Raw genomic sequence first — 19851 nt, 5'->3', positions numbered from 1 at the left:
AGGCTCTGAGTTGTCAGCATCAAGCCCAATGTGAGGCTTGAACCCAGCAACTGTGAGATCATGACCTGAGCCGAAGTCAGACACTTTAAGTGACCCAGGCGCCCCTTCCTTTTTTTTTTTTCATTGTTTTAATGTTTATTTATTTTTGAGAGAGAGAGAGAGTGTGTGAGAGCAGGGGAGAGTCAGAGAGAGATGGAGACACAGAATTTGCAGCAGGCTCCAGGCTCTGAGATGTCAGCACAGAGCCCGATGTGGGGTTCGAACCCATGGACCATGAGATCACCACCCTAACCAGTTGGACACTCAACTGACTGAGCAACCCTGGTGCCTATATCCAACAAACTTCTTAAATGAAGGGGGGGAAAAGACATAGCTATAGTGCAGGTATTCATATAAACTGCATTCATACTTTATGCTTATTTATTTTTTAATGTTTATTTATTTTTGAGACAGAGAGACACAGAGCATGAATGGGGGAGGGTCAGAGAGAGAGGGAGACACAGAATCTGAAGCAGGCTCCAGGCTCTGAGCTGTCAGCACAGAGCCCGACGCGGGGCTCGAACTCATGGACTGTGAGAACATGACCTGAGCCGAAGTCAGATGCTTAACCAACTGAGCCACCCAGGTGCCCCAAAGCTTATTTATTTCTAATCAAAGTAAAAACTACTTCCATTAAAATATGTTTAATAATGATTGGTTAAAGTAAATTTATAGTGCAATAATGGGGTGCAAAGACTGGATATTTATAGTTTTATGATTAACAGATAATTTGAGTCCGGGTTCTGCTGCTAGTTACTATCTGCTAGTAACCTCCTGAAAACTGGACGTAATATCTATCTCATAGCACCACCAATTTCATGAGGTAACAGTATGTTATGTTGAACACAGTGTCTGGCATACAATAAACACTATCATATAAAACCTAGTTCTACTGATACTTAATAAGCTCAAGTGTCTCGGAAATTTTCAAGAGTCTAAGAGCGCCTGGGTGGTTTAGTTGGTTAAGCATCTGACTTCAACTCAGGTCATGATCTTATGGTTCATGGTATGTTTGGGAGTTCAAGTCCAAAGAGTCAGATGCTCAACCAACTGAGCCACCCATGTGCCCCTAAATTTTTTTTTTAGTTTACCTATAGAAATTGGTTTCAGTGATGTCAACATGGTGAAATATCCTACAGCCATTAAAATAATTGTATGATATAGGAAAATATATGATAAAGTCCATTAAGTTAAATAGCAACATATACTTTATATTCATAATTTTTTTTCAATAATGTATAAACTTAAAGATGACCGGTATCAAAAACAATAAAAAAATTTTCTTAAACCTTGCTAAAGTTTGCTTAAGTTTGCTAAAATAAGCTTGCCAAAGCTCCTTACTAAGGACCTTTACTACTAAAAAACTTTTTTTAAGTTTATTGATCGATTGAGAGGGGGGAGACAGAGAGGGGAGATAGGGAGGCTCAGTGCTGCCAGCACAGAGCCCAAAAAGGGGCTCAATCCTATGAACTATGAGATCATGACCTGAGCCAAGATCAAGAGTCAGACACTTAACCCACTGAGCCACCCAGTTGCCCCTGATAAATATTTCATTTCTTAAATAAGAGCAATTTAGAAAAAAAAAGTATTACCTTTTACTTTCACCATCACTTCAGAAAAGGCATTTAATTACAAAAATTTGGAAGGCATGATCACAGAAAACCAAGTCCCTCTTGAGAAAGGCTGCTGCTACCTTTGCCATGGACAAATGAAAAGCTAATGTTAGACTAGCATGGGTCTGAGGATCAGCCTTTGGCAATCACCACCGTAAGGTACTAACCTGAAAACTGACTTCAGTGTGTGTGTGAATGGTAACCCACAGCCCAACTAATGGGGTCCTTCCCCACCCTCTCCACTTGCTTCTACCTCAGTCAGACTGGGAAGCTTATCTATCATTTGAAAGAGCAATGATGAGAAGGGTAGAAACCATGTTCCATAAAAGTGGGAAATTGCCAATTCTTCAAAAGGGGGCAATGGACCAGAAGTCTATGAGAATGATAGTTTGCCAGAAAGAAAATGAGATGATGTAATAGCACCAAGAAAGAATACCCACCGGTTCCTCTAGTGATTCAACCAGTTGAAACAGACAGACAATGCCACCCTTGTAACCATTTATTTGTTCAAGTGGATTCATTCATTAACCTCTGTGCAAATGTGGGAGATCAATTCTTTAGGATGGAAAATTACAGTTTAATTGTAAGTGGCTATTGTAAGGATATCACCTCCCTATAAGGGTGGGGAGAACAGAAACAATACTCTCTTCTAATTTTTTTTCACAAAGGAAGTTTCATATTGTTCTATCCCCTTTAAAATGGTACCTCTGCCAAAGACAATATCCTTTGATAAAGATAATGATCAAGCAGTAGGATTTAATGCTAATGTAATGCTTTTAATTAATGTTTTATTGGATGACTCTGTGGTCATTATCGTCAACTTCAGTCAGGCAAGTACAGAATATTTCCTTGAACCAGATTAAACTGGCTTTAGTTCAGCCAATTCACACACAATTAGAACTGTAGTCAATTGAACATAGCTATTATGATCAAGCAATTATTTGTTGTTGTATTTTTCCAAAATCATCTGTTTAGAAAATAAATTTGCCAATCTGCTTTCATTCCACGTTTAACTTAGATCTTTTCCCTAAATTTTGACACCTAAATAACAGATCTTAATAACATTTATACTTGAAATAGATCTAGAAATTCCTAGATCTCTCAAAACCAAAATCTAATGATAAAAACATTGTAGCAACTTGCAAAAAGTATGAAAACTCCACACACTAGAAGCCAAAAGAGCTGGACAGCCCCAAGACCTTGGGAAAGGTCAATTAAAATCTGTAACCCTCAGCAAACTCACTTGTAAAATGAAAGTTTGTGAAACTAGATGTCCCCTTCCACTTTAAGCAATATCTGATTCTACTTGTACAATTTTTGGAATCACAAAATACTACCATCCCATTTATTGTTAGTACCACTTTGGCCATAAGCACAGACTGATCCTGGCACATTTAGTCAACCACAAACTAAAAACAGTGATGGGGTTGCTGGTAGAGTAAAAAACTTTTCCCAAGCACAGTTATTTTTGCATTTTGTGATTTGAAATCTTACAATCATCTATGCCTCCTCTCTTTCTCTTGTCCTCAGTAAGCCATCAGTGGTAAGGGCTGACTATTTCTATTAACAACCTCCCATACTTGGTCCCTTACCTTTCCCAGTTTGGCTGGTGTACTGGATGCATAAAGGAGAGTCATGAGAGATGAGGTGAAAAAGAACCCTACCTACCTTTTTTCACTTCTCTCATTACTGCCTTTAAGCACTCAATACTCTGGCCAAACTGATCTACTCATTCTCTCCTAGAGCCTCCTCAAGATATCCCATCTTCTAAATTTTAATGAATCACTTAGAATTCCTCCTTTTTCCAGCACTCCTCTCATAGCTCTACCTGAGTTGTTTTAATCCTTCTTTCCTACAAGGCCAATATTTTTAAAGCCTTACCATAGAAAAACTTTGTGATAATGAGGTGTGATTCATCCTTTTGTGCATCAGGGGAGCACTCCAACTCTCCTAACATACCTACTGCCTTTCTGGTCTTCACATACCTCACTAATTATCAATGATTCCCCCAAATTATAACTCAACAATCACTTCAACTTTTTAAAAACTGCATATTAAATATTAAAATCTCACCATTTATGCAAGCCTTTTTAAAAATTTTTTTTTTAACGTTTATTTATTTTTGAGACAGAGAGAGACAGAGCATGAACAGGGGAGGGGCAGAGAGAGAGGGAGACACAGAATCTGAAACAGGCTCCAGGCTCTGAGCTGTCAGCACAGAGTCCGATGCGGGGCTCGAATTCACGGACCATGAGATCATGACCTGAGCCGAAGTCGGACGCTTAACCAACCAAGCCACCCAGGCGCCCCTATGCTAGCCTTTTAAAACTTTCTTTGGCAGACTTTTTAAATTTTCTTCATAAAAGTCTTAAAATTTTCTATTGAGTTCATCCAATATAATCCAAGATTATATTTGCTGCTCTTGTGCATGAATTTTTTTTCATTACATTTTCTAACATAATTTCTACTCAGATGGAGTTAAAATTTTAACTCTACCACCTAATCAAATTTCTACAGATTGGGGTGCCTACTGGCTCTCTTGGGACAGGATGTGACTCTTAATCTTGGGGTCATAAATTGAAGCCCCACACTAGGCAGAACTTACTACTCTAAAAAGTTCTACAGATTAAAAAAAAAGGGGGGGGGCACAGGGTGAGGGGTCGGTGAAACAGGTAAAGGGGATTAAGAATATGCTTTATTGGGGCGCCTGGGTGGCGCAGTCGGTTAAGCGTCCGACTTCAGCCAGGTCACGATCTCGTGGTCCGTGAGTTCGAGCCCCGCGTCAGGCTCTGGGCTGATGGCTCAGAGCCTGGAGCCTGTTTCCGATTCTGTGTCTCCCTCTCTCTCTGCCCCTCCCCCGTTCATGCTCTGTCTCTCTCTGTCCCAAAAATAAATAAACGTTGAAAAAAAAATTAAAAAAAAAAAAAAAAGAAAAAAGAATATGCTTTACTGTGATGAGCAGTGAGTAATGTATAGAGTTGCTGAATTACCATATTGTACACTTGAGACTAACATAACACTGTATGTTAATTATACTGGAAAAATAAATGAATAAATAGGGTATAAAATGATTTCATCTTGGGGCGCCTGGGTGGCTTGGCTCAGTTGGTTAGCGGGCACCACAGAACCCGCTTTGGATCCTCTGTCCCCCTCTTGCACTGCCCCTCTCCAACTCTGTCTCTCTCTCAAATAAACATTAAAAAAATAAAATAATGAGGTGATCTCTATTGCAGTTTGAACACATATTTCATCATTAGGTATTGTCCATCTCATTTGATCCCATTACACTCTTGCATGGTTTTTTCATTTATTTTATTTTTTAAAGTTGATTTGATTTTGAGAAAGAGAGAGAGGGAGGGAGACCAAGGATCCAAAGCAGAATCTGAAGCAGGCTCCATGCTGACAGCAGAGAGCCCAATGTGGAGGTCAAACTCATGAACCCTGACATCATGACCTGAGCCGAAATCAGACGCTTAACCAATTGAGCCATCAGGTGCCCCTTTTTATTCTTTTATTTATAAGAGTTTATTGCACCTTACACTTTCCCTTCCTAAAACCTAACACAAAGAAAATTAAATTATTTGCATCTCTCTTCTAACCCATTAGGCTCCACCAGAACAAGATGGTCCTGTTGCTTGGCCTAGCTGCTTGGCATGAACAAGCACTGGAACACCTGTTGAAATAATGAGTGGTCAATGTTCCATTATGTCTTATTTTCTTCATATTTCAGCTTATTTCTGATTAAAGTGAATAAAGCTTGCTGTTACCCTCTTCAGATAATTATTTTATTCTTCTCTTGGGTTTGATATTTTAATTCCCAACAGGTTTTCTATTTTTTCATATTTAAAAAGCCAAAGTTAGAAATAAAATTCTACAAATTTATCACCTGAAACATTGCACTAAATCTAATTATAATCTCCTTAACTTTCTTCACTTCCCGTAGCAGGTCTTAATTTAGTCAACAGGGGCCTAGTTCCTGCTCTTTCTCACCAAAATAGTTTTGTTGTTTGAAATGCCCTTTATCAACATAATTGTTTAAGTAAACTCTACACCCAACATGGGGTTTGAACTCACAACCCTGAGATCAAGAGTTGCATATTCTACCTACTGACCCAGCCAAGCACCCCAATAGAATTCTCTTAAATGGAACAAGGAACCATTTGTTTTTAAAATAATGAAATTGGGTTAGGTAATAGCTAAACCTCTAGCCTAGAGAGAGTGAGTGAGAAAGCATTTTCTGAGTTCTAATTTCCATACCGATTATTGTAATTTTGCCTTTTAAGGGATTATAGAGAGAAATCATCATAACAATCTACTGGCTGCTTATATGGCAAGTATGGAGGAGCTTCAGCTCTAGAAAAGAAAACTAAATTTTAAGTAATTTTAAAGACTGGCTAGAAGGTAAAAGAGAAGTATCTACCTGTCAAAAACATCAGTGAAACCTAGCTCTTCTCCCCAAGGCAATGGGAGATCAAGCTGTTGTGCCGCCTTCAAGTAGAGGGCAGTCTGATGGAGATGATATAGCTAAGCCTAATTCATGGTGATAATGATAAATGGTAACACGGGTAAATTAGGGTGCTAGGGAATGCTTAAGAAACTCAATCTTGGACATCAGAGAAAGCTCCCAGAGGACTTGATATTTAAAATGTAAGAATTAAAACTAGTCAGTGTTATTGAGGAAATTTCCATTTGTCCTGCTTCCTTAAAGTCCAAGCTGCCACAATAGTGCTTTTAAGTCACACCATCACGGATGCATGGGCACAAACTTAGAGCTACACCAATATAATTCATTTCCTTCTTACCTGCACTAACCCTATGTAATTTCATTTCTGTGTTCTGCATAAACCATTTAGACCTAACTCATCACTGTTTCAGGGCCCGAAAAATCCTCAAGTAGGAAATATTGTCCTCTTCATTGTCCTTTGTGCGAATATTCCTGATTATATGGCATTATCACTCCATACTCCAGAAAGAACCATAGGACGAAAAGATGAGGAAACAGTGTCACAGAAGGAAGCAAAGTACTGTCTCTTAAAACCACAAATTCTAGATTTAGCTATACACTCAGAAGGCGACCCTGTGCTAAAAAAGCAACAATCCACTATTCCAGTGCTGTTTTGTTCTGTTCTAGCTTTACAAATCCCAGATAACTGGCACGTAACTTTCTCAAATTATACTCAAGCTTAACCTAATTTAGTCTTAACATTTTTACCTCATGGGAATATAGTTACAACATAGGCTGGTCCCCAGAAATACACTCTGTCCTTTCAACCTCCTTCCCACAGGCATGACCCCTATTTCTTCTAAGTATTCTCAACATTCATATTTTCCAGTGTGTTTGCATGTGTGAAACCTAAAACAACAGAAATAAAAAGTGGATAGAATAGAGAATTTTTTTAAATTAAGAGTTGAGAAACTTGAGTACATACAGTAAAATCAGTTATGCTTGGTTCTGCTTGAATAAAGAAAGAACTAGGTGACATCCATAGCAGTCTCCATCTCCAGTGCAGAATGATTTCTGGGGGAAAGTCCAAGTGGTAGCCTAAGGCCAAAGAAGGTGTCTTCTAGGTCTCCTGTAATATCAGTCTACAACTCGGAGATGGCATATAGGTCCTGGGGATCTCGACATTGCATTCCAGGTCTGGTCATTTTGTGCAAGGTTCTCTATCAGAAGCCCAACCAAAATATAGGAGTCAGCATAGGAATAAGGGGGACTCCCCAGGGAAAACCTATCTGCAAGAGCACTAATGTATGGAGTACATGTTGGAACATTTTACCATTTTTTTTTTAGAAGCTACAAAACAGTGCTCCAGGTCACTACTTCACACTTTGCTTGTATACATATCTTATACTCCTATCCAGTCTATCTTAAAACTCACTCTTTAAAAATTAATGCTTTTATGTTTTGTCTAAAACCAAGATATGTTCAACAAGATTTCTTAACCTAAGAGAATTTATGAACCTCTGGATATTTTCCACAAAATCAAGTGTGTATATGCATAGATGTGGTGTTTTGCTTTTTGTTTTTTTTTTTTCCTAGCAAGGGGACTGACAATTTTAAGCAGATTCTCAAAAGGGTCAGTACCCCAAACTGAGAAATACTGACACAGAGAAATCTCTCTTTTGTTCTTTTTCTGTGTGGATTTCTTGAGAAAAGTGATTTAAAGTATGTATCCCCCCATCCACCCACCCCACAAAATATACCAATGCAATGCAATTGGGTAAACCAGGATACTTATTTCTAAAATGGTTCTCCTATCCTCTTCATCTGTTGCAGAACAGTCTCTGGACCCAAAGCAGAAGCTAGTTGGGCAGTACTATTGAATACATTAACAGTAATAAAATGGAGTACACTTGAAAAAGATCTTTTCTTTACATTTGCTTGTTCTCTAATTCTCAATAAGGTAAACTGTATCTTCAGCAAATTGGAGAGCTAAATAATAGAAGTATATATAGGAATCACAAAATCTTGGCACTTGATGAAAATATGAAAACCAGGATGGGAACTCAGATTATACCTCTCTCCCAAAATACTGTTAAATTATGATCACTCAAAGCAACGAAAATAATGTGGTCAGTTGAAATCTTGTGTACTTGTTAAAATGACTAAAGAGTAGTTTCTGAACATTTCGGCTTAGATGTTTGAGTTTTTAAAATTTAGCCCTACACCACCAGCTTTTATTTTCTGAAAGTTTTTATATTTCAATATAGTTACATTCATCATGTATGTGATGATATTTAATTTCTGGTTCCCAGGCCACTGGCTTATCCCTTGTCATTAATGTGGGTGGCAAATACAAGGTCACCCTTAGCCTAATCCTAGCTGAGGGATTCAAAACAAAAATCAGAAACAAGTTACTTCCCAGTACACAAATCCCCAGTGGATTTAGCAGCTCTAGTCCATTAGCTCAGCATCTGTGGACACTTATGTGTATGCACATGCACACACGTGCACACACCCCCCCCCAAGATAACATCATCAGTTTTCTGCCTTCTCCTCTTTATCTTCCTCTGCTACCCATTATTTCCTTATTTTTATTGACTATTACCTTTCTTCAGAAATTTAGCCATGTACTTCTCTATGAAACCAGTACCCTTTCTTCTGCCCAAATACCAGTATTTCCATGACTTTCTATATCATGAAGTATTAGAAAATTGAGAAAACTACATGTATATCAACATATGTGAAGCTCATGGGTAAAGTCTAAAAAAACTATACTTAGTATTCTCAGAACTTAAAAATGTAGAATAATTTAAAAAAAATTTTTTTTAATGTTTTATTTATTTTTAAGACAGAGAGAGACAGAGCATGAGCAGGGGAGGGGCAGAGAGAGAGGGAGACACAGAATCCGAAACAGGCTCCAGGCTCTGAACTGTCAGCACAGAGCCTGACGTGGGGCTCGAACTCACGGACTATGAGATCATGACCTGAGCTGAAGTCAGATGCTTAACCGATTGAATGCTTAACCGATTGGCGTCACCCAGGCGCCCCAAAAATGTAGAATAATTTTAATGAGTATATTATAAAATCTCACATGTTATTGAGTATTAACTCTGTGCCACTTGGGTTAATACTTTTCTTACACTGTTTCATTTAAACTTAACCGATTGGCGTCACCCAGGCGCCCCAAAAATGTAGAATAATTTTAATGAGTATATTATAAAATCTCACATGTTATTGAGTATTAACTCTGTGCCACTTGGGTTAATACTTTTCTTACACTGTTTCATTTAAACTCCACAATTACCCTAAGGACCTCCTAATACTGATGGGGAAACTACTGGTCAAAGATGTGAAACCATGCTCAATAGAACATAGGTAAATAATAACAAATCATATAGAATAGATAAGACAAGCTCCCCCAAATTTGAACAACAAAAAAATCTCAAAATACTAACAAAACAGAAACCAACTTAGATTTTAATGGCCAATACTTAGCAATAACTCCTGTTAAATAACAGGAATGCCTGGGTGGCTCAGTTGGTTAAGAGTTTGACTCTTGATTTCAGCTCAGGTCATAATCTCACGATTCACAAGCTTGAGCCCCACATGAGGCTCTGTGCTGACAACATGAAGCCTACTTGGGATTCTCTCTCTCCCCCTAACTCAAAATAAATAAATAAGCTTTAAAAAAATGTTAAATAACAGACATATTTAATTGATTAGTAGAGTTTCTCTTTCATATTCAGGATGACAAGAAGCTTATAGCAAAATCTGAGGTCCAACTATGTATGAGCCTTATTTTTTTCCACTCCATCTTGACTATTTCTTATAATTTATAATTTTAATGTCCCTGTGTTTATCATAAACTTTATAATTCAAGTCCTTTGATGTTCAGAAGTTTCTGAATGAGTAAAATTGAGAAGACAAGCAAAGAAAGAACAAGAAAATATTTCCAGTTTATCAATACTAATCATGTTACCACTTTCGTTTTTAAAGGGGTGTACTGACAACCCTTTTTTTTTTTTTTTTTTTTTAAATGTTTGCTTAGTTTTCAGAGAATGCAGAGGGGTGGGGGGCAGAGAGAAGGGGACAGAGGATCCGAAGTGGGCTCTGCACTAACAGCAGAGAGCCTGATGTGGGGCTCGAACTCACAAACTATGAGTTCATGACCTGAGCTGAGATTGAACTCTCAACTGGCTGACTCACCCAGGTGCCCCTCACGCTACCACTTTTAATTCAGTCTCAGCACAAAGGATTATACAATCAGATTCAAGCAATAGTGCAAACAACTATATTTTTAAAACTTGGGTCTTTGATTTCAGATACAGTAACATCTGAAGGTTAAAAAAAATATGTATTTGCAGGGGCGCCTGGGTGGTTCAGTCAATTTAGCCTGACTCTTGATATTGGCTCAGGTCATGATCTCACGGTTCGGGAGATTGAGCTCGTGTCTGGCTCTGCACTGTCAGTGCTTGAGATTCTCCCTTTCCCTCTCTCTCTACCCCTTCCCTGCTTGTGCTCCCTCTCTCTCTGTCTCAAAAATAAACATTCAAAAAAAAATTAAAATATATTTATTTTTACTATACTTTTGGAAAAACAATATAGTATATACAACAGCACTGTTGCCATATGAAAATGCCTGACAAAAGTTGTCAAGACTATTCCCTTGACAAATCTTTCTGGAATTCAGAACATAAACAAGTAATGGTATTTTTGCAAGGAAGAGGCAAAACAAAAACATTGTGTCATACAGCACTTAAGCACACATATAGGAATCAAATATTTGGGTAATATTTGAAGTAGGAATTACTAATAAAATTTTTTTCACAGGACACCTGGAGAAAAAAGAAAAACTCAGTGTTACCCCTTTCTGAGGTTTTAAATTACAGAATTTTCTGAAGAACTGTACATGAGACACTGTTTACATATTATTGCCTGATGATTTCAAAATAAACAAATTTATTTAAAATAAAATCAGTTATATCATTGTATCTGATAAATATTAGTACTTTTATTTCCTATTCTTTATCAAGTGGCCAAAACAAAAAAAGAAATCACTATTTATAAGAACTGAACTATTTTTTTTATTTTACAAGTACACAAGAGTATGGTCAATTTAAAGATTTGACATAGAATAAGGCAACAAAAATACTATTGTCAAATAATAGATAAATTCAAAGAGTTGAAATTTCCTGCAATGTTACTATATTTGAACAAGGTATAAACATCAGTTATTACCCTGAGGTTTTGATACTAGACAGAAACTTTCAGATGTTCCAGTATTAAAAACATCTTTAGGTGCTGAGCCCAGGAATAAAATTTGAGATTCTGCCAAGACTATTCCTCCTGCAACACAATGGCAAAGCTTTTGTGTGACACAGCAGTAGACCCAACTTTCTTGCCAATATCACTTTCCTTTATCTTTTACAGCACATGAACGAAACTAGCCTGCTCTTAGGAAGTCTATTAATTCCCAAGAAATAAACCAAGAGGAAAAGGTAGCAGATCAATTCAAGGAAAACTTTGGTTTTTGTGGTTCTATAAGTAAAAAACAAAATTAGTAACTGATAAGAATGACAGCTCTAGAAAACAGAAACAAGGAGAATGGCTTCCATGTGGTTAGAGTTACATTCAATGAACCTGGGTTCTCATTATCCTCTGCCTCCCAACCTCTGGCTCCCTCACAGCTCTTTTTCTGTACATGGGTGCTTTATATTGTGGGGCCACCAATTTTGAAGAATATAGTAGCTTTCTTTATTTTGTTACAATTTTTTAAAAGTTATTTATTTAAGAAATCTCTATACTCAACATGGGGCTTGAACGCACGACCCTGAGACTGAGTCACATACTCTTCCAACTAAGCCAGCCAGCTGCCCCCATTTTGCTATAATTTTTATGGTAACTCCTATCAAGTTTTAGTTTGGGGTTCTACCTAACAAAATGAAAAAACTAAGAAATACCAGAGTTTTGTTTTGTTTTGTTTCAAGTTCAGCAACATGCAGGTTTGTGTGAAACACTTTAATGTTTAAGGATAATTTGTTTTATACATTTGCATCTATTATTTGAAGCTGTTAACACAAATATATGTATAATTAAAAATGATCAGTGATGGCCACCAAAGCATGAGCTATATTTGCATTCTTTTCAAAGAAATGTCTCTTCTCACTTATCAAATTATGCTAACACTGACTGCTAAATCTACCTAATGACAGGTACCTCCTGAAAAGACTAACAACAAAATCAATCCCTATGGAGATGAGAAATCAAGCTTTAATATCAACTTTAAATTTATATTATACCCATTTTATTCATCAGACATAAATCACTGAGTGAATTAAAGAGGAGCCGGTTACACAACCAGGTGAAAATGAATAACTAAAAGAAAACTCTTCGTAAATGGGCAGTATGCTAATTAGTCTCCTACTTTAAAAGAATCATTAGTTAAATCAACTGTGTAAACTCTATATGAGAAAATGTAAAAGAAAAAAAACAAAAAACTTTTATCTAAGATAAAACTTTCGTGTAATCAATTAATTGGAGAAACCGGTTTTTCCAGATCCCATAAAACCAAACTGCAACTCATAGTCTGTTCAATTATTAAAATATTGAATAAGTGAGGCTTAATTTAATAAGATTTTACTATATTTGCAGCATTAACTAAGACAGATATAGAAATATTACATTTAAGAGGCTTACTCTAATTTTAAAATACTGTCTTAACCATTTGTGTTATGTTGTCTTCAACATCCTTTATTTTTCCCACTTTCCATTTGGACATTTAATAGAACACAACACTGACTTTGCAGGTGGTTAATACAACTATCCTTTATCTGAACTGCTCAGAAGTAGTCAATGGATCAAATAATTACAAGAGTGCACAATTTGAGGTAGCATCTTCAGAAATCCTTTATAAAAAGATAGCACGTCAATTTCCTAAACTATGCCAAAATTATCACTAAGCTAAATTCTGACTATCTCTGTCAAATTCAGAAACAATGAATTCAGTTAAAAATATGTAACTTACTTTAAATACTTTCTCCCTAGCAGCTTTTATTTTTCAAAAACACTTCCTGCTCCCAAATACAGTTAATGCTTCTGGCTAACTCCCCATTCTCTTACCCTATATTCTCATTTTTATCACATTTTTCCCCCCCGTTAAAGTGAGCACATTGTATTTTGGTTTCTTTTCTTCCTACTCATTGTTCAGACCAGCATTTTAATAATCTTTTAAGCAATGCTGTTCAAAGAAAATATGAAGCTAAAGGAAAATAAGTTCAATGTTTTTCAAAGAGATTTTTCTAGACCTATTTATTAAAAAATCTATGCAAAGCAAACACCACAACTGGTAAACAGCTACAGAAAATTCAAAGTTTAAAAATAAAGCCGTTAAAAACACTTCATTACACACCTTCTCTGTGAAGCCCTTTGTTTCCACTGAAAACCATACTGGAATCCTTGTATAAAAGAAGTTGCCTTCTGGCTGTCAATAGCTACACAGTCAGTAACTGAGGGATCCAGATGTCTGCAGTGGTTAAAACAAATGTTCAGCAGTGGGTGCTGATTCCGCTTCCCTCTGTGTAAGGTTTTCCACAAAGGCAGCAGAGTAAGAGTGCACATAGCAACAGCACTCACAGCTGATTGGATGGAGGGTGTGCTCAGCCGCCCCTGCCTGCTAGGTCCACTACAGCTTCCTGTCTACTTGGCAGCACTATCATGTTGTCTTTGCTCTTCTTACCAACTCAGCTGTGTTTAGGCAACTTGAAAGGAAAGAGGAGTAGAACAATAATGACAAAAGTATTCTAGCATGCGCCCCTAAAATGGGTGTCTCTGGGTGTTTTTAAAAGAGAGAAATTCATAAGGCAAACATTTATTTCAGTATTTCACATAAAACAGGACAAAGAAGGCTGGTGGAGGCAATCAATTTATTATTTCACATTTCAAGTAAATCAGGTTCTACACCAAGAGAAACCCTCTGAAAACAAAGAAATATAAAAACTCATAACAATTAGAATAAAACATCAGCCTCCATTTACCAGAACAAAGAATTCCTTTACAACAAGCTTCACAAAGTCCTAGAAAAGCACAACCTGTTAGTTAAAATGGGATAGGGCATAAAGTAGCCCCCTCAAATGTATGCAGTGCCTTTTGAGAAGATAAAAAAAATTGAAGGTTAAGAAATTAGAAAAAGATCTGAAAAGGAAAAATAGTTTCTAAGCAAACTCTCAACAATAAAGATTTAACTAAGTATTTGCATTAAAACGTCTCTTTTTACAAAAAGCAACAAGGACATTTAGCCTGAATTCATTTATTTTTATCATAAAATTATCTGGAGACATTGAGGGCATAGGAGATTTTCTTCAGGTTTCAAGTACCGGGCTTCAATGTTATCAGTCTATATCATCTCCTCAAGTTTTAAGAACAACAACAAAACTCCCCCCCCCCCCCCGCCCAACTTACAAAGATGTTTCGGGAGAGTTAGTGCCCATGGTAAGAGATAAACAGATAGGAAAGATCGAAAAATTCCCGTTTAAGAAATATTTCCTGTGAACATTACATAAACTAGGATAGTGTTTTTTAAACCTTAAAAGCAATTAAACTCTTTTTATTTACATTATTCCAATAAAATAATTGTTAATGGTGGCTTTAGGATTTCTATCAAGAGAGGTTTGTGGGAGAAAGCAGAAGCTAAAGGAGCAGCACACTGTTTATTACTCAGATCTTTGTTTATCTGGAGTGTCTTGGGGGTAGGGAGCAGAAGCTGATGGAAATGCTGGCTCTATTAAGGCACCCCATGAGCAACATGAGGCTATTTTTAAATGAGAGGCCACAGACAACGCTGCAGTTTCAAATCAGCCCCAGAGTCCACAAGATTCCACCCCTGCAAAAGCTTCTAGGACTTTTACAGTATACAAGTAAGAGTGCGAAATACACAACCTGTGAGGGTTAAATGTCATTATTACCTCAGTGTAAAGAAAAAACCTGATCATTGGCTCCGCAATTAGCCAGAGGGAGAACTGCTAAGCCCTCTGAGAAAATAACAAGAAGAAAGATGTGTTTGGGAGCACAAGAAGCCTGTGAGGTAAGTGACTCAGACAAAGAATGGCATAGAAGAGAGCAAGGAGTTTGGAGACAGACCAACCAATGTGGGTTCAAAACATGAAACTGTCATTTATAAACAGTAACAGGCTTTACTAAGCCACTCTGAGCTTCTGTTTTCTTACTTATAAAATGGAGTTGGGGTACCTGTGTGGCTTAGTCAGTTAAGCATCCAGCTTCAGCACAGGTCATGATCTCAAGGCTTGTGGGTTCAAGCCCCACATCGGGCTCTGTGCTGACAACTCAGAGCCTGGAGCCTGCGTCATAGTCTGTGTTTCCCTCTCTTTCTCTGCCCCTCCCAGACTAGGTAGGGCTCTCTGTCTTTCAAAAATAATTTAAAAAAAATTTTTTTTCATGGAGTCAACTTACAGGGATATTGTGAAGGCTAAAAAAATGCTGTCAGCCAGACTGGACTTTTGGTTACTAAGGACCCTCTAAGCTTCTTCAAAACTTGGGAGTTTCTGCAAATACTATTCCTCTCTGCTAGGAGTGGTCTTCCACAAACCCTTCAATAAACAAGTCTCAGTTTAAATCTCTCTTCCACAGGGCAGCTTTCCCTGATCCAAGACTAGTCTTAGGCTCCCTGTACCTCCTTCTTAGTACTTAGTTCATAGAATGTTAAATAATTATTTGCAAAATGACTTCTCCTCCACCACCTATAAGTGCTTTAAAGAGAAGTACTATGTTTGTCTACATTATTGGTTATCTAGCACCATGCCTGATTCCTATCCCATATGATACTTGGTTTGATCTGATTGCACAACCATGAGAGGTAAATAGAACAAGTATCATTATCTGCATTGTTCAAATAAAATCAGCTCTAAAAGTTTATTTACCCAAGTCAAAGTCATAAATCTAGAAGTCAAAGGAAATTTTTTAAATTTTTGGTAGAATAACTTGGGGGTGCCTGGGTGGCTCAATCGGTTAAGCGTCTGACTTCGACTCAGTTCATGATCTCGTGGTCCGTGAGTTCAAGCCCCGCGTCGGGCTCTGTGCTGACAGCTCAGAGCCTGGAGCCTGTTTCAGATTCTGTGTCTCCCTCTCTCTCTGACCGTCCCCCATTCATGCTGTATCTCTGTCTCAAAAATAAATAAACGTTAAAAAAAAAAAAATTGGGAGGGCACCTGGGTGGCTCAGTCGGTTGAGCATCTGACTTTAGCTCAGGTCATGATCTCACAGCTCTTGAGTTCGAGCCCCACATGGGGCTCTGTGCTGACAGCTCGGAGCCTGGAGCTTGCTTCAGATTCTGTGTCTCCTTCTCTCTGCCCCTAACCCAGTTACAGTCTATCTCTGTCTCTCTCAAAAATAAACAAACAGTAAAAAAATTAAAAAAAAAATTTTTTGGTAGAATAATTTTATAATTCAAAATCTACCTCTATCACTCTCAAAAAAGGAAAAATAATATACAATCCCTAAATTATTTTGGAATATTTCCTTTCAGTTATAATCCTCAAACTTTTAAATTAAAGGCTAATGGAATCCTCTATAATCTAAAACTATTAACATACAAAGAAAACTTATAAAAATATTAAATTTAGTCAGAAACATGTAATTATAAATGAATTAAAATGTACATGACACATGGCACCTTAAAAAGTAAAATCTAACAAAGATTTAGTGAAATGTTTCTTCTATGGTGCCAGTTTTCCAATAAATTTCAAAGTGGCACTTTATGTAACTGAAGAATGCTTGCTTTTCCCTACTTTTGTTTATCTTAGTACACAAAGCTATAAATGGGTATGCTATAAAAGAATGGCAGGTTATCTACTTTGTAGGTCTCAACAGTCTACAAATTAAGAATCTAATAATATAAAATTCTATACGGAGTGCTAGTTCCAGGTTCTCAATTTACAACACCCAAACATGAAAAGCCCCCTTTTCCCCCTGCAACTCATGTAGCATTGTCATAATTGTGTTCTACAAATGGACAGTTCAAAAAATATGAATTGCTTATATTATCCTAATGTAAGGAAATACATTAAAAAGGAGATCTTCCATTAATTCTTTTAACTACATATTCTAAAAATAAAGTAGAAAAATTTCAAGCATCAATTGTTTCAGATCATCTATGCCCTCCATTAGCAGAAATAATTGGGAACTATTTCCTTTTAAGAAACTTCAGAGATAATCATGCCAGCTTAGATACTTTCTAAGCAAAAAAGATATATTGCTAGTAGAAAAAAAAAACTTATTAAAGGTAATGATTCAATAGCTTCTATATGTGTAAGCCCATGGGCCAGGCATGGTGTTAGTCTCTTTACATACCTGTCTCCTTTGACCCTGTGGCAGGTGTTATCCCCAAAGATGAGAAAACTGGCTTGTTACCTGCCCAAGTAACTAGAATTAAGTGGGTAAAGCCAGGATTCAAGTTTAGGTCTTCCTGAATCTAACATGCATGCTCTTAACCACTGCTATCCTTCCCTTAACAATTTGTTTCTTATGGGGCACCTGGTTGGTTCAGTCAGTTGAGTGTCCAACCTTAGCTCGGGTCATGATCTCATGGTTCGTGAGTTGGAGCCCCAAACTGGGCTCACTGCTGTCACTGTACAGCTTGTTTCAGACCTGCTGTTCCCCCCTGCCACCCCTCCTTCACTCACTTGCTTTCTCTCAAAAATAAAACATTAAAAAAAACCCAATTCCTTTCTTATATACGTTTCCATTCTTACATATACATATTTCCATAAGGCAAATATGGCATCATACAAGAATAAAGTTTAATTACAGAAATCTCAAGTTAACATTTTCCATTTATTACTCATTCAATGAGCACTATTACAGTCCCATTACCCCTCAAATCTGTCATCGATAGACTACTTATACTACAGGACAACAAGATTTGACTGCTCAACAGGGAGCCAGGCTATAGCTATTGTGTGATCACTACATGAAGACACAATAAAATGTTCAGTCTATAAAACTTCACTACTTCATGATCATAGATCACATATGTAATCCAGAGAAAGAAAATGAAATAGAAAAGAACACTGACTAGGAACCAAAGATCCAGGTTGTAGTTTAAACTCTACCTCTAATCAGCTTTGTGATCTTAAGTACTTCTCTGAAATTGCTCATTTCTAAGTCAGGAATCCTTTTTTCTTTACTGGTTTAAAAAAAAAATTTTTTTTTACATTTATTTATTTTTGAGAGAGACAGAGACAGAGCACAAGCAGGAGAGGGGCAGAGAGAGGAGACACAGAATCCGAAGCAGGCTCCAGGCTCCAAGCTAACAGCAGAGAGCCTGACGCGGGGCTCGAATTCACCAACTATGAGATCATAACGTGAGCTGAAGTCAGATGCTCAACCCACTGAGCCACCAGGCGCCCCTTTTCTTTTCTGTTTTGCCTGCAGTGTTTGTTTGTTGTTAGGATCAAATAGGAAAGGATAAAATTACTTTGAAAACAATGACATTCTACACAATTAGAATATCATCTTCCCTGGTGATCTTCTAGGGGATAGCAGCATAAACTAAACATGTTTGCACAAAAATCAACCTCATTACTGGAATAATCCTTTAAAGCAGCAAGACAAAATAGAAAAGAGCCAGAGAGTCTAGGAGCTCAAGATCCTTCACCTTAACAAGCTGTGCTATCACATTATTTAATTTAACCTGAGTCTATTTCCTCATCTGTAAAGTGGGAATAATAATTTCATTGAGAATTATAAATCACCTACCACATTACTTGGCTCTCAAGCAATTTAAGTTTCCTCTTTTCCTTTGCAAACATCAGGTCTACAGGATGTTAGTAAAAGTAAGTGTGCACACACACACACACACACACACAAACACAAATAAAGGACAATACGTTACTAGTAAACCACATTAATAACAATAAGGATAAAATTTAAATCTTGACTACTAAAGCAAGATTTATGACACTGATATTTTTAAACTCCTTAAAAAATGTCATTTAACAAAAGTTAAACATTTAACAGCACATTTCACAGTTCAATAATTTGCAATGAAGGCTAAGCAATAGCTAAAATTTAACATTGTTAATTTTGGAAATTAAGAAATTTATGGGCTTTCTCATTAAATCAGTTTTTATCAAAAAACAAAATGTTTTACCGTTAGGTCAGTACTGGGATAAATTAAGCCATAATAAGTTATATTAATTTCCACTTACATAGAGATTTCTAGCCATCATTATTGCCAAAATGATTACCCAGTGAGTTGTATTCATTATGAAATGGTACAAATAACCTAAGTGGCCAAACAGCAATCCAAAAATACTGTGTTTTTAAGAGCTAAAACGTTTCTTAAAATTAAAATATTAATAAGTACCTAGAGACTTAGTGGCGTTTCTCCTCAAAAGATTTGAGGTTATGATGACCTAGATTAGCTCTAGAAGCAGAGCCTTGTTTACAAAATCTCAGATCTTGGAGAGAAGAAAATGTTCTAGCCTGTTTTTTGGCATCATTCATACTACATTGTTTAAAATGAGCTAGAACAGGGGTTATTTATAATCTAAGATACTGGACAAACACTTTGTCTAATAATATCTTGTACACACACTAATTAGATTTAGCAAGTATCAAGATCAGGTATAAGAATGCATTTTAACATCCTAAGGTACTCTTTATAAATTAAAACCATCATCATTGCATAAAACGTGCCAAGATGTTCATGGGTTCCCATTTACCTATACCCATACTTCTTAA

General features: G+C 36.9%; 1 protein-coding gene across 8 annotated transcripts in view; it reads right to left on the bottom strand.

Moving 5' to 3' along the window:
• Positions 1-19851, bottom strand: part of FAM214A (family with sequence similarity 214 member A) — a 116723-nt gene that overhangs the window by 51108 nt on the left and 45764 nt on the right. For 2 of the 8 annotated variants that reach the window (XM_045449698.1, XM_045449699.1), the window contains exon 1: positions 13505-13675. The exons of 5 other annotated variants lie outside the window; for them this stretch is intronic. In XM_045449698.1, coding sequence (XP_045305654.1) covers positions 13505-13541 — 37 coding nt within the window. In that variant the 5' untranslated portion in view covers positions 13542-13675. Of the gene's footprint in view, positions 1-13504; positions 13683-19851 lie in introns of those variants that run through there. One more of the 8 variants, XR_006704692.1, reaches the window with a different exon arrangement.

The sequence above is a fragment of the Leopardus geoffroyi genome, chromosome B3 (genome assembly GCF_018350155.1).
Source record: "Leopardus geoffroyi isolate Oge1 chromosome B3, O.geoffroyi_Oge1_pat1.0, whole genome shotgun sequence".
Lineage (NCBI taxonomy): Eukaryota > Metazoa > Chordata > Mammalia > Carnivora > Felidae > Leopardus > Leopardus geoffroyi.
This window is presented reverse-complemented; position numbering and strand designations above follow the sequence as displayed.